This window comes from Heterodontus francisci, chromosome 18 (assembly GCF_036365525.1).
Source record: "Heterodontus francisci isolate sHetFra1 chromosome 18, sHetFra1.hap1, whole genome shotgun sequence".
Classification (NCBI taxonomy): domain Eukaryota; kingdom Metazoa; phylum Chordata; class Chondrichthyes; order Heterodontiformes; family Heterodontidae; genus Heterodontus; species Heterodontus francisci.
This window is the reverse complement of record NC_090388.1, coordinates 38,181,560-38,203,955: the sequence shown is the minus strand read 5'-3', so window position 1 is coordinate 38,203,955 and position 22,396 is coordinate 38,181,560. Positions and strand designations below refer to the sequence as shown.

Sequence of the window (22,396 nt, the reverse complement as noted above, 5' to 3'; positions counted from 1 at the left end):
TCCTTTTGGATATGGAGGCTGATGGGGTGGAAAGTGAGGACAAGGGGAACCCTGTCGTGCTTCTGGGAGGGAGGGGAAGGGGTGAGGGTAGAGGTGAGGGAAATGGGCCGGACACGGTTGAGGGCCCTGTCACCCACAGTGGGGGGGAATCCTCGGCTGAGGAAAAAGGAAGACATATCAGAAGTGCTGTCCTGGAAGGTAGTATCATCAGAGCAGATGCGTCTGAGATGGAGAAACTGGGAGAATGGAATGGAGTCCTTACAGGAGACAGGGTGTGAAGAAGTGTAGTCGAGGTAGCTGAGAGAGTCACTGGGCTTATAATGGATATTAGTAGACAGCCTATCCCCAGAAATGGAGACAGAGAAGTCAGGGAAGGGAAGTGTCAGAGATGGATCATGTAAAGGTGAGAGAAGGGTGGAAATTAGAAGAAAAGTTGATGAAGTTTTCCAGTTCGGGGCGGGAGCAGGAAACGGCACCAATGCAGTCATCAATGTACTGGAAAAAATAGTTGGGGGAGGGGGCCTGAGTAGGACTGGAACAAGGAATGTTCGACATATCCCACAAAAAGACAGGCATAACTAGGACCCATGTGGGTACCCATCGCAACACCTTTTACTTGAAGGAAGTGAGTGGAGTTGAAGGAGAAGTTGTTCAACGTGAGAACAAGTTCAGCCAGGCGGAGAAGGGTGGTGGTGGATGGGGACTGGTTGGGCCTCTGTTCCAGGAAGAAGCGGAGAGCCCTCAAACCGTCCTGTTGTGGGATGGAGATGTACAGAGATTGGACGTCCATAGTGAAGAGGAGGCGGTTGGGGCCAGGAAACCGGAAATTGTCAAAATGATGTAGGGTGTCAGAAGAGTCACGGATGTGGGTGAGAAGAGACTGGACCAGCGAAGAAAAGATAGAGTGAAGATAGAAAGAAATAGGTTCAGTGGGGCAGGAGCAGGCTGACATAATGGGTCTGCCAGGACAGTCCTGTTTGTGGATTTTGGGAAGGAGGTAGAAGCGGGCTGTCTGGGGATGTGGGACTGTGAGATTGGAAGCTGTAGAGGGAAGATCTCCAGAGGAAATGAGGTCAGTGACAGTCCTGTGGACAGTAGCTTGATGTTCGGTGGTGGGGTCATGGTCCAGAGGAAGGTAGGAAGAAGTGTCTGAGAGTTGGCACTGAGCCTCTGCAAGGTAGAGGTTGGTACGCCATGCAACAACAGCACCACCCTTGTCTGCAGGTTCGATGACCATGTCGGGGTTAGACCTGAGAGAACGGAGTGCCTCAAGTTCAGAGGGGACAGGTTAGAGTGAGTGAGGGGGGGCAGAGAAATTGAGATGACCAATGTCTCGCCGACAGTTTTCAATGAAAAGATCAAAAGCAGGTAAGAGGCCAGGGGGAGGGGTCCAGGTAGAGGGAGAATGCTGGAGGCAGATGAATGGGTCTACTGATTGGGGGAAGGACTCCTGGTCAAAGAAATGAGCCCGGAGGTGGAGGCGACGGAAGAAGAGCTCGACGTCATTCCGAGCGTGAAATTCATTGAGGTGGGGGCATAAGGAGATAAAACTGAGACCTTTTCTAAATACAGAACGTTCAGCGTCAGAGAGGGGGAGGTCAGAGGGTGTACTGAATACATGGCAAGGGGTGGGGTCAGAGGAAAGTGAAGGGGAAGAAGGATCTGGAGGGGCATTAATCCCCATCAGCTGTTGGAGCTTGCGTTCCTTGACACCTGAAAGGAAGAAAAAAAGGTGGATTTCAAGTTGGAGGGTTGAGGTGATACGGGAATAGTCTAGCAGATGATCAGCATTGCTTGTTTCCTGTCAAGAATGCAAGAGAAGTACCAGAAAAGTCTTCCCAGATATGGGAGGAGTATTCAACTCTTGTGCAATCAATGGATTTTATTGAGAATTTGCAAGATTGACCTACCATTTACACCTTTTCAGTCCATAGTTGATCTATCCAGAAAGATACTGCTGACCCCAGAATGGCATCCGGCTGTTCGCAAATTGCTTCAAGGATTTTGCCTCCACTTTTCAACCTGAAACCTCATTCCATGTATTAATCATTGTTTATTGTGGTGAAGAACATGCAAATATACGAATTAGGAAGGGAAATAGGCCACTCAGCCACTTGAGCCTGCTCTGCCATTCAATAAGTTCATGGCTGAACTGATTACTCCACATTTCCACCTACCCCCTTGTTTATCAAGAATCTATCTACCTCTGCCTTAAAAATATTCAAAAACTCTGCTTCCACTGCCTTTTGAGGAAAAGAATTCCAAAGACTCACGACCCTCTGAGAAAAAAAAAAATTCTCCTCATCTCTGTTTTAAATGGGCGACCCTTTATTTTTAAACAGTGCCCCCTAGTTCTAGATTTTCCCACAAGGGGAAATATCCTTTCCACATCCACCCTGTCAAGACCCCTCAGGATCTTATGGTTCAATCAAGTCACCTCTTTACTCTTCTAAATTACAGCAGATGCAAGCCTAGCCCGCCCATTCCAGGTATTAGTCTAGTAAACCTTCTTCGTACTGTCTCCAACGCATTTAAGCATTTGCTTAAATAAGGAGACCAGTATTGTACACATTACTCCATATGTGGCCTCACCAATGCCCTGTATAACTGAAGCATAACCTCCCTACTTGTGTTCAATTTTCCTCACAATAAACACTAACATTCTATTAGTTTAGTTTAGTTTAGAGATACAGCACTGAAACAGGCCCTTCGGTCCACCGAGTCTGTGCCGACCATCAACCACCCATTTATACTAATCCTACACTAATCCCATATTCCTACCACATCCCCACCTGTCCCTATATTTCCCTACCACCTACCTATACTCGGGGCAATTTATAATGGCCAATTTACCTATCAACCTGCAAGTCTTTGGCATGTGGGAGGAAACCGGAGCACCCGGAGGAAACCCACGCAGACACAGGGAGAACTTGCAAACTCCACACAGGCAGCACCCAGAATTGAACCCGGGTCGCTGGAGCTGTGAGGCTGCAGTGCTAACAACTGTGCCACTGTGCCGCCCCAATAATTAGCTTTCTTAATTATTTGCTGAACCTGCGTACTAACCTTTTGCGATTCATGCAGTAGAACACCCAGATCCTTCTGCAATCTGTCACCATTTAGGTAATATGCTTTTTTATTCTTCCTGCCAAAATGGACAATTTCACATTTTCCCACATTATACTCCATTTGCTAGGTCTTTGCCCACTCACGTATCGTATCTATATCCCTTTGTAGCCCCCTTATGTCCTCTTCACAAGTTACTTTCCTACCTATTTTAGTCTTGGACCCACTCTTCTCTCCCTCAAACTGAATGTCAAATTCAGTCATATTATGATCGCTACTACCTGGTACACCTTAACTGAGGTCATTAATTAATCCTATCTCGTTGCACAATACCAGGTCTCGTATAGCCTGCTCTCTGGTTGGCTCCAGAACGTATTGTTCCTAGAAATTATCCCAAAAATATTCAGTGTACTCCTCATCTAGGCTACCTCTGCCCATCTGATTTTTCCAGTTTATATGTAGGTTAAAATCCCCCATAATTATCACTGTACCTTTCTGACAAGCTGCCATTATTTCTTCCTTTGTATCCCGTCCTACAGTGTGGTTAATGTTAGGTGACCTGTACACCACTCCCACAAGTGACTTCTTGCCTTTATGATTTCTCATCTCTACCCAAACTGCTTCTATATCCTGGTCTCCTGAACTTAGGTCATCCCTCTCTATTGTGCTAATACCATCATTAATTAACAGAGCTACCCCTCCACCTTTCCCTAGTTTCCTGTCCTTCCTAAATGCCATGTACCCTTCAAACTTTCTGACATCACTCCTAAATTTGCTATTAACTACCTTAAACCTATACCCTTTGTCTTTCTTTCATGTTTTACTTTGAAATAGTGTTTTGAATTTACCTTCTCCCTATTCTTTACAATACTATATAGCTCTATACTATTTCTTGGCCTTCCTTCAGCAAGCCCCAGTTTCTTTAATTTTTCCTTTATAACTCAGTTCTCTGATGGTAAGCATCAGGTCTCTTGGCTATTTTCTGAACCACTTGAATGTCGGAGCAGGAATATCTTCTATTGTTTGCCTACGTGGTTCGGTTTTCAGCTTGCTTTGCGGATTGTTGCCCTGCTGTGATCAGTTCGGCTGAGTGTTAACTTTGCAATTTCTTTCAATTTTCTCTATTTCTACACCATTTGTGTTTTAAAAAATGTTTTCTTTGCATATTTGTATGACTTGACGCTTGTTCACATTAAATTTTATCTTCCATTGATCTTGCCGCTAATGCTCTGTTTAACTCATTTTGTAGTTCTTGAGCTGTTTCCTTTGCACTTTCTTCCCACCCTTAGCACTATTCAATATTTTCTGTAAATTTGACCAGGTTGCATTAAGATTCTGAATTCAAACTGTTAATGAACATTAAAACAGTCGCGTTCTCGGGCATCCCACTCTGCACTTAACACTATACTGATGTCATGTCTCAAAAACTGACATTAGCTCCTCCCCTTTTAACCAATTTTTTATAAATTTTCTTTTCCCAGGTTTCACCCAGAGTTCCCAGTTCTCCTGATCTTAAATAGTAATCACTATAGAACTTAGTGGAACAGTCCACTTGGAATGTCACTTCCTCAAAGAAATCGGTGGTTAGATAAACTTTTTCTTCTGAATTGATATTAATTGTTGCTTACTATGCTGCCTTATGGGTAATCTTCAAATTTATTTGTTATCAGTTCCATCATTATGCACAGGATTGATATAGGTTATGAACAGTACAGTTTTTCCAAAACTTTTCTATTCTTTTAAGGTAAGATTCCTCAATTCTATCCTTGTTGATTTCATTTTATCTAGGTGTATTCTGTTGTCATGTCTTTTGGTATGCAGTAAAATTGCTCATATATAATCACCTAAAGCAGGAGTGATATAATTTTTGCTCATAGATGTTTGAGAAATCTCCTAGTGTCCTCTTGGATGGCCAAAATAAAGGAAATATTCTAATAAAACTTGTTCACTTAAATTGAAATAAACTTGCCATTTTACATTTTTTTAATTGGACAGCTAGAGAAAACATTGAATAATTTCCTCTTTCAGATACCAATAAACATGATGAGGGGAGAGAAGTTGCACAGCAGGAGGCCTTGCCATCACCGGGTAACTGGGCTATACATCAGGATGCACAGCACCCATCAACCCTGGTGAATGACACTACTGGCGACCTCATCAGAAGTAAGTTCATGGAAGGTCTTTTGACTAATGTAGTGCATTCTGGAACAAATTGCTGTCTGACAGTATTACAATAATACCACAATTACAGATTGTGACAATATTGACATACAGTTAGCTTGTGTCAAATGTGATGATGTCAAAGTAACATGAGCCAACAGAATTGCTTTAACAGAATGATGGCTGTCAGAGTATATTAACAGTTTGTGCAAGTGCCACAGGTGTTGCTGAGCCAGGACTGCTCTTTTTCATACCATGCATATTGTCAAACTTGCGTGTGCTTGTGGAGATCTTGCATTATAGATTTGTTGCCATTGTTTTGAAGAGCAAACAACTTCGATTGTACACTAGAACCATTCCACTAACATTCATTGGCATAATGCTATATGTAGGAAACTTGATGTGCTATGACCAGTTAAGTTGAGAACGACTCTAGTTTACAAAATTTCATTTTCCTTAGTGTCTTGTGATAAATTGATACAAGAAGAAAATTTGTTCTGATGGCACCTTTCAATTTGCAAATCGCTATTTTAAATAAAATAGTGTAATACTTTTTTTGCCTGTTATTGCTATTGAATGTGACCTAACTAATTCAGCCTTCCATTAAATTTACTTTTGTAAGCAAGTTCTTGAAAGTATTCTTTGAAAACCAGCTCCAGTGCCCAATTTGTTTTTTTTAGCCAACTGAGAACCAAAAATGTGAAAGCAAAGTTTTGTGATTAATGAGCCCAGTGCTCACCAGTAACTAATTTTGTGAAGGAGTCTTCGAACAGGTGTTGAGTCCCTAATTAACATATTCAAGGAAACTCAGTCCTGTTTTAGGCATCTATCTGGAATGCCTTAAAAAAGAGCCACAAGAATTTAGCAGCAGGGCCAATGCCTGCACAGAAACGCAGGCGGAACGCATACTAATTTCTAGCCCATTAAATTTCAAGTACTATCAATAGAAGCTTATGAATTACATTCAAACCTGAGACCTTTACTGACTTTGACATTTCATATCTGTGGAGTGTTGTTTTTAGTATTCTAACTGTATATTCGTTCTGGAAACATTTGGTTTTAAAACTGACCATCATGTCCATAGCATTATTCGAAATAAGTTAAACTAATTTTAAGGCATGGGCTATTTAAGGTAAGGAGGGTTGTACTAAGCTGTCAAGATCACACATCATAAATCAATGAATCATATCATGTTTACAGCATAGAAGGAGGCCATTAAGCCCATCATGTTTGTGCTGGCTCTCTGCAACAATATCTCTGATAGTCCCACTCGCCCACCTTTTTCCTGTAGCCCAGCAATTTTTCTCTCCAAGTAATTATCCAATTTCCATTTGAAAGCCCCAATTGAATCTGCCTCCACCATACTTTCAGGCAGTGCATTCCAGATCCTAATCACTCGCTGCAGTTTTTTTTAAAAAGCTTTTTCCTCATGTTATTGCTGCTTTTACAATCCCCCTTAAGTTGGTGTCCTCCTGGTTCTTGACTCTTCTGTCACTGGGAAATTTCTCTCTATCCACTCTTTCCAAACCCCTCATGATTTTGAAAGCCTATCAAATCTCAACTCAACCTCCTCTTCTGTAAGTAGAATAACCTCCAGCTTCTCCAATCTGTCTTCGTATCTGAAGTGTCTCATCCCCGAAACCATTCTTGTGAACCTTTTCTGCACCCTCCACTAAAGCTTTCACATTTTTTCTAAAGTGTGGTGCCCATTATTGGACACGGTGCTGCAGTTGAGGCTGAACCAGTGTTTTATAAAGGTTCATCATAATGTCCTTGCTTTTATACTCTATGCCTCCATTTATAAAGCCCAGATCCCAAATGCCTTATCGACTGCTTTCTGAACCTGGCCGGTTATTTTCAATGATTTGTGTACCTATCCCCCAGGGCCCTCTGCCCCTGCACCCCCCCCCCTTTACAATTGTGCCCTTTTAGATTATATTGCCTCTCCTTGTTCTTCCTTCCAAATATATCACATCACACTTCTCTGCATTTAAATTTCATCTGCCAAGTGTCTGCCCATTCACCAGTCTGTCACTATCCTCCTCACAGTTTACAATATTGCCAGGTTTTGTGAACTGCAAATTTTGAAATTGTGCCCCGTACACCCAAGTCTAGGTCATTGCTATAGATCAAAAAAAGCAGTGATCCTAGCACCAATCTCAGGGTACCTCACTGTATACCTTCCTCCACTTTGGGAAAACAACCGTTCACCACTAGTCTCCACCTCTTGTCACTCAGCCAACTTCATATTCATGCCACTACTGTCCCTTTTATTCCATGGGCTTCAAAGTTTTGCTGACAAGCCTGTAGTATGGCACTTTTTGGAAGTCCACGTACGCCATATCAACAGCATGACCCTCATCAACCCTCTAGAACATAAGAAATAAGACCAGGAGTAGACCATATGGTCCCTGAAGCCTGCTCCGCCATTCAATACGATCATGGCTGATCTTTTGCCTCAGCTCCACTTTTTCCTGCCCACTTCCCATAACCCTTGATTCCCTGAGAGACCAAAAATCTGTCTACCTCGGCCTTAAATGTACTCAATGATGGAGTATCTGTAACCTTATGGGGTAGAGAATTCCAAAAATTCACAAGCCTTTGAGTGAAGAATTTTCTCCTAATCTCAGGGCGGCACAGTGGCGCAGTGGTTAGCACCGTAGCCTCACAGCTCCAGCGACCCGGGTTCAATTCTAGGTACTGCCTGTGTGGAGTTTGCAAGTTCTCCCTGTGTCTGCGTGGGTTTTCTCCGGGTGCTCCGGTTTCCTCCCACAAGCCAAAAGACTTGCAGGTTGGTAGGTAAATTGGCCATTATAAATTGCTCCTGGGTATAGGTAGGTGGTAGTGAAATATAGGGACAGGTGGGGATGTGGTAGGAATATGGGATTAGTGTAGGATTAATATAAATGGGTGGTTGATGGTCAGCACAGACTCGGTGGGCCGAAGGGCCTGTTTCAGTGCTGTATCTCTAAACTAAACTAAACTAAATGATCAGCCCGTTATCCTGAGGCTGTGCCCCATGTTCTAGAGTCTGCAGCCAGGAGAAACGAGCTTTCAAAATGGCCTCTATCAAGCTCCTTCAGAATCTTGTTCTACTAAACTCCAGAGAGTATAGGTCCAATTTACTCAGCCTCTCATCCCAGGAGCTAATCTAGTGAACCATCACTGTACCACCTCCCAAGGCAAGTATATCCTTCCTTAGATCTGGAGACCAAAACCGCACACAGTATTCCAGGTGTGGTTTCACCAAAGCCCTGTAGAATTGTAGCAAAATGTCCTTATTTTTGTACACCTATCCCCTTGCAATATAGGCCAACATGCCATTTGCCTCCCTAATTGCTTGCTGTACCTGCATGCTAATCTTCTGTGTTCCTTGTATGAGTACACCCAATTCCATATGAACATCAACATTTGGAAGTTTCATGCCTTTTTTTAAAAAGAAAATCTGCTTTTATATTCTTGCTACCAAAGTGAATTACCTCTCACCTTCCCCAAATTAGACATCATCTGCCACCTTGTTGCCCACTCACTTAACCTGTCTACATCTCTTTGCAGCCTCTTTGTGTCCTCCTCACAGCGTACATTCCCACCTAGCTTAGTATTGTCAGCAAACTTAGATACATTACTCTCGGTCTCTGTCTAAGTCATTAATATAGATTGCAAATAGCTGAGGCTCCAGCACCGATCCTTGCAGCACTCTAGTAGTTAGAGCTTGCCAACTTGAAAATGCCCTGTTTATGCCTACTCTTTGATTCCTATCCCTTAACCAATCCTCTATCCATGCTAATATATTACCCCCAACTCCATATGCCCTTATCTTGTGTATTAGCCTTTTCTGTGGAACCTTTTTGAAATGCCTTTGGGAAATCCAAGTATACTACATGTATTGGTTCACCTTTATCTACCCTCAGCCAGCTTTCCCCTCATACCTATGTAATTGGCTTTGTTTAAGTTTAAGATTCTTCTTTGGGATTGGAGTATGTTGTTTTTAAACTTAAAATGGAACTCAATTGTATTCTCAGTTTTTCCCAGGGCATCTTTTACTATGACATTACTAGTTAACCCTGCTTCATTGCACAATACTAGATCTAAAATAGCTTTATCTGCAGGTGGTTCCACAATGTATTGTTACAGGAAACAGTCACAAAAGCATTCTGCAAAATTGTCTTCCAGACTATCTTTGCCAATTTGGTCCAGTCTTTATGAAGATTAAAGTCCCCCATTATTATTACATTGCATTTGTTACAAGCTCCAATTATTTCTTAATACTCTGTCCAATGGTATAACTACTGTTGGGGGGGGGGGGGGGGGGCGCCTATAAGCTATTTCCACCAGTGTATTCTGACCCTTGTTATTCCTAATTTCCACCCATACTGAGGCTACTTCCTGATCTTCTGAGCCAAGATCCCTTCTCACTACTGTCCTTGTGTCATCCTTTACTATCCAGGCTACTCCTCCTTTTCCATTCTGCCTGTCTCTTCAAATTGTTGTATACCCTAGAATATTTATTTCCCAACCTGGATCACCTTGTAGCCATGTTTCAGTAATGTCGATTAGATCTAAACCATTTACCTCTGTTTCTGCCACTAGTTCATTCATCTTATTGTGAATGCTTTGTGCCTTCAGATAGAACCTTTTTTTTTACTTCTATTCTTTGCATACATCTTATTCATTGCACTATTACCATTAATCTCTGTCCCTTCCTGTCTCAATTGTTACACTATACTATTGCCTCGACCTTTCTCTTTAGATTTTTAAGTCTACTTTCACTTGAAACCTGTTCTTTATCCCATGCCCCCTTTTTAGTTTAAAGCCCTATCCAAAGCCGTAGTGATAGGTTTCGTCACTTCACTGATCCCAGCCCATCCCAATAGAACAGCTCCCTCTTTCCCAAATACTGGTGGCAGTACCCCATGAATCAAAACCCCCTCTTCCCATACTTGGGCCATGCTTTTAACACTCTCTTATCTGCTTGACCCTATGCCTGTTATGGCTCTGGTAACAATCCAGAGATTATTACCTTCTGAGGTTTTACACTTTCATTTGGACCGTAACTTCTCAAACTCTCTCAGCAGAACATGATTCCTGGTTCTACCTATGTGGTTGGTTCCTACATGCACCATGAAAACTGGATCCTTCCCAAGTTTATCTCCGCCCGTGAGGGCGATGTCCTTAACCCTGTCACCGGGAAGGGAATGCAACCTTTGGAACTCCGGTCTGCAGAGAACAAAAACTGACTATACTGTCCCCTATCACTACCACATTCCTTTTCACTTCCCACTTGAATGGCATTGTGCATCATGGTGCCATGGTCAGTTTGCTCATCTACCCTGCAGTAGTTCTTCTCATCCACAAAGGTAGCAAGTACATTGTACCTATTGGTTAAAGTCAAGGGCCAAGGCTCCTCCATCACTGCATGCTGGATCCCCATATCTGCCTGACTTGCTGCCACACCTTCCTGTCCCTGACCATTGACCAATTCTAAAGTTCTAGAACAAAGTGTCCAGGTAACTCTTTCACCACCCAAACCCTCCCCCCTCCCCTTGCCCGCCGCCGCCAAAGCCATGCAACATCTGCAGTTTGGACTCCAGTTCAACAATTCCGAGCCTAAGTTGCTCGAGCTGAAGACGCCTACCGGAGATATGGTTGTCTAGGACTGCAATGCATTCCACAAACTCCCACGTTGCAGTTGCTGCACACCACCTACCCTGCCATGCCTTGCTAATCTTATTTATTTGATCAATTAACAAGTTACTCAGTAAGTGAAGTAAAGTAATAGCAAGTTACAGTGTCCAGCTATTTGAGGTTTTTTTTTAAGCAGCAGTAGCAGCACCGCCTTCCTCTTCACCAAATTTCTGACTTAGCAACTTGGTTTATAAAGCACTCTGCTGCCTGATCACTGTGTGGTAGCAAACACTATCTATTTTATTTAGAGAGCTTACGACTCACACAAGTTACAACTACTAAGTAATGAGTATTTATTATGGTAGCCACTTTCAGTTGACTGACAGAAACTGCCTGATAGTGGCAGTTAACTGTTAACTAGTTATCTTAACTAGCTTGCAGTTTTGAAATTCTGAGTTAAATGCTAACAGTTATTCAAAATTACAGCTTGAGAAATATTTACCAGGGAAGATCCCACTTGCACCAAATTCCCAACTGAGCACTCATTTACAATGTACTCTGTTCCACACTCTGCCACCTCATCAGAAAAATTCAAAACAAGATAGTTAAACACTGTTTGCCTTTTAACAAATCTGTGTTGATTTTCCTTAATTATTTTGCACTTGTCCAAGTGTTAATTTTGTCTTGGTTTTATCGTTTCTAAAAGCTTTCCCACCATCGAGGTTAAACTGACTGGCCTGTAGTTGTTGGGTTTATCCTTACACCCTTTTTTGAACAAGGGTTCAGCATTCAGCATTTGCAATTTTTCAGTCCTCTGGTACCACCCCTGTGTCTAAGGAGGATTGGAAGAATATGGCCAGTACCTCTAATTTTCACCCTGCAATGTAGTGCAGTGGTGACTTCACTTTTAAGAAACCGTACCCTTAAGAGATTAGGCCACTGATGGAACTGATGACATCATCTGACACATATAAGGAGGAGAGACCATTTTGAGACACAGACTCAGCAGATGGCTTTACAGAAAACAAGCATCAGCAAGGAAAGACCTGTATCCGAAATCAATGTAATGTAGATCAGTAAGACGATAAATAAAATTTGTGTTGAATCTGAATATAAAGCCTGTGGCTGTCATTTAAAGAAGACTTAAGAACACAGCACAACACTACACACCCTTACTTCCCATAGCATCCTTTGATGCATCCCATCTGGTCCTGATGACTTAACAGCTTTAAGTACAGCCAGCCAACCAGCCTTTCTAATACCTTCTGTTTATCAATTGTAAGCCCATTCAGTATCACACTACTTCCTCATATACTATGTCTTTGGCAGTATCTTCTTGTTAAAGACAGATGCAAAGTACTAATTTAGTACCAAAGCAGTACTCTCTGCTACCATGCATGAGCCCTTTTTGGTCCCTAATTGGCCCCACCCATCCATCCTCTTACTACCATTTTACAATATATATGCCTATGGAAGAGTATCAGCCTGTTTCAGCTTAACAAAATAAGTGACAGCCATTCGCTGGTACATTCCTCAGGGCAATGCCTTGACCAATCACAGTCAAGCTGCCTGGTTTAAATTTCAAACAAAGCTTGGCAGCTAACTGTCAGTCACTGTAAACTGGTGCATTCTCCATGGCAATGTCTCTACCGATCAGAGTTTATTTGCCAACCAATCAGCACACTCTCTTCTCATGCAGTATGTTGTTGTTTTCCCTTACATTGGTTATACTTGCTTATTGTCCTGATGAGTGCAAGATGAAAAGCTTCGACAACATGTCTCTATTTTCAGCTCAAGTTTGGACTTACGTTTATGTTAGCTGCCATTCATTTCTCATAATCCCTTTTTACCTTATTTTCTTTTTCACTTCCCCTCTGAATTTTCTATATTCAGCCTGGTTCTCCCTTGACATCTGTCATATGCCCCCTCTTTCTGCTTCATCATCTTACTCTCTCTATCTCTTTTGACATCCAGGAGGTTCTGGCTTTGGTTGTCCTACCCTTTTCCCCCTTTTGGGATTGCATCTCGACTGTACCCGAGCCATCTGCTCTTTAAAAGAAGCCCATTGTTCTGTTATAGTTTTGGCTGCCAGTCTTGGATTCCAATTTACCCATGACAGATCTGTTCTCATCCCATGGAAATTGGCCCTTCCCCAATTAAGTATTTTTACTCTAGATTTCTCCTTGCTCTTTTCCATAATTTTTTTTTTATTTATTAGTTTTCACGGGATGAGAGTGTCGCTGGCTAGGCCAGCATTTATTGCCCATCCCTAATTGCCCTTGAGAAGTTGGTGGTGAGCTGCCTTCTTGAACTGCTACAGTCCATGTGGGGCAGGTAGACCCACCGTGCTATTAGGAAGGGCGTTCCAGGATTTTGATTCAGTGACAGTGAAGGAATGGCGATGTTGTTCCAAGTCAGGATGGTGTGTGGCTTGGAGGGGAATAAATAACCTAAACCTTATGATACTATGATCACTGTTCGCTAAATGTTGCTGCACTGATACTTGATCCAGTTGACCCACCTCATTCCTCAGAACCAGATCCAGCAATTCCTCCTTCCTCACTGCGCTGAAAACATTCTGATCAATAAAATTCTTCTGAACACACTTCAGAAACGCTTTTCCCCCTCTCTTCCCTTTACACTATTACTATCCCAGTCTATATTCGGATAATTGAAGTCTCCAATTAATGCTACTGTATAGCTTTTGCACCTCTTTGTAATTTCCTTGCAAATTTGTTCCTCTACCTTTCTGACTATTAGGCTGATAGAATATACCCAATAGTATAATGGCATCTTGAATGTTTCTTAACACTAACCAAATAGATTCTGTCCTTGACCCCTCCAGCACATCATCTCTGTCCACTACTGTAACATTCTCCTTAATCAATACTGCCATCCTTCTTTTCCTTCCTTCCCTATCTTTCCTGAACTCAATGTATCCAGATCCAGGAATATTTATTGCCCAGTCTACCCCTTTTTTGAGCCAGGTCTCCATTATGCCCATGGCATCATTCCCATGTGGCTATCTGTGCCTGCAGCTCATCAACCTTATTTGCCGTGCTGTGTGTTTACATACATGTACTGTACCTAATTTAGAACGTATTGCATTCCTTCTTAGACTGATTCCACCTAATACCTTACTATTTCTTACTCTATTGCTATCTGTCTCTCTCAATTCTTTATGCACCCTTTCTAATGCTGTATCTTGGTGCCTATCCCCTTGCCAAGTTGGTTTGCTCTCTTCCCAACAGCAACAGCAAATTGCCCCTTGAGGACATTCGTCCCAGTTCTGTTTAGGTGCAGCCCGTCTGGAGAGTCAATGGAGACTTTATTTGCAATAATTCCAAAGAACCGATCTTTAAGTATACAAACATGTTTTAACACAACATGTTAGTGTTTCCAGTAAGGCAAATAACCCAGCTGATATGAGCTTGTCCAAGTCCCTACCGCACCGGTTCTGTGCTGTGATTTTTGAAAAAAACTCTTATTTACATTTTATTTTAATGCCTGAGTTCACTGCTCAGATTCTTCCTTTCTACCACCGCTCCACCCCCGCTCTCCCCCCCCCCACCCCTGCTCATCACCTTTAGCAGCTAAATTATATAGGATTGTTATTCATCTGGCACCAACATGTCTCTAGTGACCTTCATGTGGGTTTGGATCATGAATGGTATGTATCTTGACTCTAGGGAACATTTACCCAATGCTAATACATGTAAATTTCTGACAGATGGAACTGAGTAGCAGTTAAGCCTATTCCTTCCTCCTTCCCAAGATTGAGGTCCAGTGTATTATTTATGCCCAGGCTGAGAGCCAGTCGACATGTGCCAGGTGTTATGACCAGGTGAGAAAGGCGTCTAGGGGTCTTTTACTGTCTTCACCTGGTCTTATTGTAACATGGTTTAATTTTTAAACACGCCGTATTTTGAGCTCCGCTTTGTGAATCCTTGTTCACAACTTTCCGATTATAAGGCAAAGAAATGAGCACACCAGGTTTTATTTAAGTTTAAAGAAGAAAAATGAAACTGATTAAACCTTTAACTCCAATATGGTTAACGCTTACGGATATACGACGCGCCCACGCTAGCATGCACACATGCAAATAGGGACAGAAAAGAGCAGAAGAAAAATAAAATGGAGAGGTTTGAGACTGTTTCTAAAAGGGGGGTTCTTGGTACTTTTTCTATGTTTCCAGCTCGCTGTGGAGTCCTCGATTGTAGACGTCTCTTACTTTTCGTTGGGGCCCAGTATTCTTCTCACTGTAGGAGACCTTTTCTCTCTTGGGGTTCATATGTCTTCAATGGTTTCCGAAGCTGGTAAGAACGAGATGAGAACAGACAGCAGAAAGGTCTTCTCAGTCCAGGAGCTAACAGCCTTCTGAGTTCAAAATCCCTGTTGGAAATTCAAATTCAAAAAATCTCCACCAAACTGGTCCTACCACTTCTGTTTGTGTATTCGGCCATTTTAGCAGTTAAGCTGGAATGCTAGCACTTCAGCGTCTGGTAATCAAAAGTCCATTGTGGATTAAATTGGAGCAGGGAATAGCTCCTTTGTCCTCTTGAAGTACTTGTCTGTTGATATGCTAATGTCTCTCTCCAACCAAAGCCTCCAATTGTTTTTTTCAAGCAAGTTCTTCCTTCAACAATAGTTTAAAATCAATGTTCATGCGGCAAAATTAATTTTTCTCATTCTTGGGGGGGCGGGGGGGGGGTGGTTGCTTGCCTGACACAGGGATCTTCCTGCTTCCTTCCTGCTCTCCATGGCTTGCTACTGCACAATATATTGTATTTGTCCAATGACTTTGAAGAATTGTTGATTCAAATTGGGAATAAGAATTCTTTAAAACTACATTTTTGTCTTTTTTTTTTCCCCCTTCATAAACCATAAATCGGAGTAACTTTTTTTTTGTAGGTATTCTTTAGTTACATATCCTCTTTTAATGAGGAGTAATCCAAAATGGATAGTCGTCTTTTTCTGTATCCAGTCTTACTGAGCAGTTTTGACTTGGATGTGCTTACTTTGAAAGTGTCTACATTAATTAATTGGCTATTTTCATGGTTTTTTTGGTCTACTTTTCTCGTGTTAGAAAATTTCTGACTTTGGTTTCATGTGAGCTAATTTAGAAAGGAAATCTGATCATCTGAGTAGACACTTGCTTTACTGTATAAATTTATGGTTTGTAGATTTTTGTACTAGGTATAAATTAGTTTGAAGAAATTTTGTTTGGTTTTGTTCAAGGTCGAATGTGAATCTTGATTATAAAATAAAATTTGAAATATGCAGTTAAAAGTAATATATGTACTGCTTTTCACATTCCAAAGTAGTTTATAGCCAATGAATTGCTTTTGAGATAGTGACTTATTTTGAAGGCAAATACAGCAGCCAGTTTCCACATTGAAAACAATGAAATAAATAACCAATTACTTTGTTTTTTGGAGGTGTTGATTTGAGGGATAAATGTTGGCCAGGACAAGAAGAGAACTTTGACTCGTACCTCAAAGACAAGCAGACAAAATCTCAGTTTAATGTCTCACCTGAATGACTGTCTGTCTACAAATTTGTAGCACTACCTCAGCACTGCACAGAGTGTCAGTCTAGATTATATTCTCAAATCCATGATTTGTACCACAGCCTCCTAATTCAGAGCTGAGAGTACTACCATTAGGTCAAACATTGGTTTTATATGCAAATAAGTAAAATTTGTGATTGCAGCTGCCAGCATTGTCTAAGCTTGGGATTGAAAGGTGTTGTGTATTTTTTTTATATGTTACAAAAGTCTGGATTTTCCACTAGGATGGAAATCCTACCGGATGTGTGGCAGGAAGAGAGTGACTCACACCCGATTGTCACTAATGCCGACACTGCTATAATTTCTGTGGTGTTTTGAGGGTCAGTTTAATTTGAATAATATGTATCTACTCCCCTGATTTGAAGCTTACCTATTTCAACACAGTAAATAGCATGCTGCTGCAGGCTTTAAAGACCTGCAGCAGTTTAAAAGGCCTGTTAATGTCAAATGTTTTGGCACAGTAAAGTGATTGTTAGAATGTTAGATTGATGTTTCCTGTTCTATATACACACATAGATATAAAAAAAATGCAGTTTCTCAATAGATGTTGCTGGCAGACAAGGCCCCTCTTACCTCTGCCATCACAAACTCAGAAAACTGTCTCCTCCTGTCTGTTGCTCATGTCTCAATGGGCAGCATGCAAATGAGAAAAATATGGTGGTCGAAGATGGGATGTTGTGAATGAAGTGAGAGGAAAAACTATTGCTGGAAATGCAGAATAGGTGGGAGTGGAACCATATAAGGGTAGTTCCTCAGAGTGGAAACAGAGGGAGAGATGATGGTGAAGGAATATGGTGCGGTTGACTGTTTTAAACACCACAGAGAGGTTGGAACAGGATAAAAAGGGGCATTAAACTTTAGTTGCAATGCAGAACGTGTCAAAGCCATCTGTGAACTAGGCTGATCATGGTACTGTGAGTATGATGGAAGTTAGATTGAAGCTTTTTGACAAAAAGAAATTTAGCGAGGGTAGAACTCAGCTGGGTGATAAGCAAAGACCTTGGAGAAGAAAGGGAAGTTCTATATGGGATGGTAGAGAACATGAAGGAATTAAAAGTGACTTTTTTGAGGAAGAAGTTTATGTTTTTAAAGGAGATAGTAACAATGCCTATGGAAAGGTATATTGGCAAAGATTGAAGCAAGGAGATGTAGTTGGGTTGGAGACTTGGGCAGTTGTAGGTGGGCCTGGTAAACATTGGTGAGAGATGGGGGAAATTTTGAGTGGTGTGGGCTCAGATTGGGCAGGAAAATGTTGAAAATACATAGTCAGTCAGCATCTCTAAATCATTTGTGGTTTAGAAGCCTTTGAAGAACACTTCAATGTGAAATGATAATCTGTCTGTTTACAGATATTGAATGACCTGTGCAGTTTCTAGTATTTTCTACTTTTTTCAGATTTCCGCATTTACAGTCTCCGCCCCCCCCCCCCCCCCCCTTTTAATGGTGATTGAGATAGTTGTGTGGTTATACTTGATCTTTGAGACAAAGTAGTGCATAAACACTTCCTACTTGGCACTGGTGATTAGAGTAGCAGGTTTGGGGATTGAAGTAGGCAGTTAAGAGAGGGTTTGTAATTAGTGTTAACCATATGTAAATAAAATTTTGTGCAAAGACATGTACGGCATAGGCAGGATATGGGAAGGCAGTGGAAAGAAACATTGTCAAGCTAAGAGAAGGTTACTTTTCTCAGGTGGATGAGAAACAGTAGAGGGCCAAGAAAAGATCCTTGAGGGACTCCAGAGATGAGTGCAAAGAAGATATTGCCTAAGATTCTCTTGTTTATAACTAGTTAATTAAGAATAGAAACCGGCAAAGGCAGCCCCATCTAGATGTACATCGGAGGTGAGGCTTTGGAGGAGGGTGGTGTGGTCAGTTGTCAAAGGCTGTATACTGGTTGGGAAGAATGTGTAACCGGCATAATCCCTCTTCAATCACATAGGTGTAATTTGTAACTTTGAGGGTCGTTTAAGTGCTGTGGTGGGGCAGAAACGATTGGAAAGGTTGAAATATGGAGTTATGGGAGAGATAGGTATGAATTTGGGAGTGACAACATGTCCAAGGAAATTGGAGCAGAAAGAGAGGTTGGAGATAGGGTGGGAGATTGCAAGGACAGAGGAGTCAAAGATGGGTTTTTTGAGGTGGAAAGTAATGACAGCAGATTTGAAAGGGGCACAAGGGAGAGACAACAGTTAACAATATCGGCAAACATAGAGACCAGGATGGAAAGTTGGATGGTCGTTAGTTTTGTGGGAATAGCATTGAGAGAGCACGAGATGGGTCTCGTGGACAAGATGAGCTCTGAGATGATGGAAGAAAGGAGAGAAACTAGAGAAAGATGCAAGTTTAGGACTGGGGAAAATTTAGCTTTGTGCGCTAGGGGAAGGGAGGGGTGCAGCAGAAACAGATGAACAGATAGTCTTAATCTTGGAGGTCTAGACGTCCATTAGCTGCTCACACTTCGTTTTAGGGGTGAGGCTGGAGTCGGAAGGATAGAGGGGTTTAAGAAAGTGGCTGTAAGTGAAAAGAAGCTGTTGGTTATCTTTGCATTCCAGGGTGACCCTGGAGTAGTGAACAATTTTGGCAGAGGAGAGTAGGACTTTTTGGTGCTTTGGGGTCCAGCCGGATCTAGTGACGAATGACTAAACCAGTTGTCTGCCATAAACACTCGAGTCTATGATCCATGAACATGAAGTGGAAATGGGGGCTGTATCGGGGAAGAATAATGGATAGAGATTAAGGGATTTATTTGGGACAAAGGCATCAAAGGTTGTGATTGAGCAAATTGGTAGCTGCAAAAATATTGTGGTGAATTGAGGGCCAAAGGCTAGAACGTTGGGGAAAGTGCTGTTGTAAGTTATTTCAAGATGTGGGTGTAGAAGGAAGGGAAATGAAGTGGGGAGGGTTTCAAGGAAGTCAGAGATGGCTTTATCTCTGATCGAGACAATGGGAGTAGAGAGGCCGTGTGAGATGGCAAGGTTGAATAAGTAGGAGCTTATGTGGGGGGAGGGCAGGAGGGCAATGAACTCAGAGTAGAGAGCATGGCAAGTTGAGAGATTTGAATTGCTGAGGATGAAAAGTCTTTTGGTGCAGAGGCTGAGGGAGGAAGGTAGTGAAGATATCTCTAAGAAACTTGGCATGGGGTAAAAAATGAGGATTTCAGAGGAGTGGAACAAGGTGATGTTCAAAGCAGGATTATGGTGACCGACCAAGTTGAGACGGTGATGAGGACCACACTGCAAATGGCATGAAGGGTATCTCTAGGTGGGGAGCTGGATATTCAGATCCATCTGAACATATCCAGTTTTTGTTCTGTGTCCTGTACTACTCTGTACTGTCCTGTCTACCAGAAACTGGTTGAATTATATGTACATCCTGACTGACAGTAAGTCATTCAATTGTGGCATGGAGGAGTCAGGATTTATCCAGTAGCTCAGAAAGGCAGACCAATTGTTTCATTGCCATTGATCTTTCCTATAGATGTTTAGCACTAACACTTTGGCATGTATCAAGTTGACCATAAAAAGGTTGTATGTTGGCTTTGATGCATTTAGTTGGGCATCTTTTCCATTGCAAATACAGGCTTTTAGGGCTAGGAACTTCTGAAAATTAGAGAGCATGTTTGAACAGTACAGTAATGATTTAGTTAAGTGTTTTAAATTTGTTTTTTAGTGAATTTTTTATTTTATTTTATTTAGAGATACAGCACTGAAACAGGCCCTTCGGCCCACCGAGTCTATGCCGACCATCAACCACCCATTTATACTAATCCTACACTAATCCCATATTCCTACCGCATCCCCACTTGTCCCTATATTCCCCTACCACCTACCTATACTAGGGGCAATTTATAATGGCCAATTTACCTATCAACCTGCAAGTCTTTTGGTGGTGGGAGGAAACCAGAGCACCCGGCGAAAACCCACGCAGACACAGGGAGAACTTGCAAACTCCACACAGGCAGTACCCAGAATTGAACCCCGGTCGCTGGAGCTGAGAGGCTGTGGTGCTAACCACTGCGCCACTGCTGCCTGAGTTTTATCACAGCTTCTCTGTTTTTGGAAACCCTTGTCTGACTCAAACAAAGTAACAGACAAACAACTTTGAAAAAAGTCTGTCACTTTTTGATATGTTTGAATTTTCCTATAAAAATTAAAAAGTAAAATTACTCACTAGATATCATTCCCTCTCTGATTTTCTAGATTACTATTTAACTATTTCTCCCCCTCCAAGTTTTTACAAATGGGTTTTTTCCAACATGCAATTTTTGTCAAGTACCTGTATCACTCTGCCCAATTTCCAGACACGAACATATCCCCAGTCATGAATGCAGAACCTCATTAAATTCTCAAACGGAAGTTCAGTAGAAATAAAATTTCTGTTGCCCTACACCAAGCTCTTTACAGGGCATGTGGGATCTGAGTAAATGAGGCAAGCAACTCTATCTCAATCAATTAGGATGAAGGATTGTGAAATGTGCAGCACAAGGTCTGAACAAGGAAGAATGCGTTGGAATGATCAATGTCAAATCTGGTACAAGAAAAAGAAAGATGTTGGATTAAGAGAGAAAAAAGGATGAAGAAAAAGTAAAAAGTTCCTTTTACATTCAAAAAAAATTCTGACAATTAAAACCTGAAGGAATGAGATGCCGTGATTGTAATAGTTAATTTTCAGTGCCAGAGAGGTTTTCTGGCAGTAGTTAATACTTATCACCTTGTTAAAAGGGTAGTTGAACTTGACTTAACTTTCTTTGGTGAATTTACTTTGTGTCTACCGTGCATGTACAGGGACTTCATGCTGGCCGGTGCATTTGGATCGGAAGCCAGACAGCAAGGTGCCATTTTTGTGAAGCTTACACCAGAATAGCGCATCTTTGACAGCAATTTGTTTTGATTTCTGTATTTAATCATGTAACTTCCCTCACCTAAAGTTGCTATGGCATTTACGCAAAGATAATAGTGAGATTAATAGCACTCACTGTTATTTTGAAATCTCATTCTTGGTCAATAAGTGGGATGATGCTCCTCTGAGTTTAGTAATAAGGCCCATTCTTTAACCGTATAGAGTGAGCTTCATTCTTGTCCATTTATTCTGGAAATATTTAGTTTAAAAAAAAAATTGAATTTCATAGCACTGAGAAATCTTGCCTTAAGGAAACCAGTGTTTTCTGTAATTCTGGCCTTGTTAGCTTTTCAGATTTTATTTCAAGGTGCATTGACTCTCTTTTGGGTAAAATTATAATAAATTGTGTTTATCTTAGGATAACAGTACTGTTGATTTCAGTAGTTTGAGAAATGCAAATGAGAAATAACCGAGCACTATAGAGTGCATAGCTGTACTGCTGTTTCATAGCTCATGGATGGGGGACGTTCTTGACGTGATATAGTGTAAAATGGGTGATAGTGAGTCAGCAACGCAATTTACCTCTCTCCCAATGGAAATAAAAATCGACAGATGTAAAACAGCCTGCTGACTCACTATTGCATAAAGTGCAGATCAACCACTGGGTTGATGTCCAGGACTATTAAAAGTCCTGATCATGAAGCTTGTCACTGCTATATGGACTAATGGGATATTACATCATATTTGTGTGAGGGAAGATTTCAAATGGTGGGTTTAATGAAAGGGCAGGTTAAACTAATCCAAAACATTAGAACATATTGTAAGATGGTATGTTCCTCCAATGTTTTAGTTTACTGATTAGGCACTATTAGACTGAAGATATCCTTTCACCCCTTCCCCATTGCCCTCCTGCCATCTTGCAAATTTTTAAATGAAATATTTTTGAAGCAATTTCAAAAAAAATATTTGAGTTGTAGTTGTCTGGGTGCTTCCTTGGGTGTTAACTAGGCACTTGTTGTATAAGTCAGCAGATATTTCAGTATTGTAAGATTTTGATCAGGGGTAACAGATTACGAGTTTAGGAGTCACAAGTGGTTTAAGTTTAATGTGGTTTATTGAGAAGCGATAGTTCACATG

General features: G+C 41.5%; 1 protein-coding gene across 4 annotated transcripts in view; it reads left to right on the top strand.

Moving 5' to 3' along the window:
- mdfic (MyoD family inhibitor domain containing) overlaps positions 1–22,396 on the top strand; it is an 84,585-nt gene that overhangs the window by 15,740 nt on the left and 46,449 nt on the right. For all 4 annotated transcript variants that reach the window (XM_068051238.1, XM_068051239.1, XM_068051237.1 and 1 more), the window contains exon 3: positions 5,095–5,229. In XM_068051238.1, the coding sequence (XP_067907339.1) occupies positions 5,095–5,229 (135 nt within the window). The remainder of the gene's footprint in view (positions 1–5,094; positions 5,230–22,396) is intronic.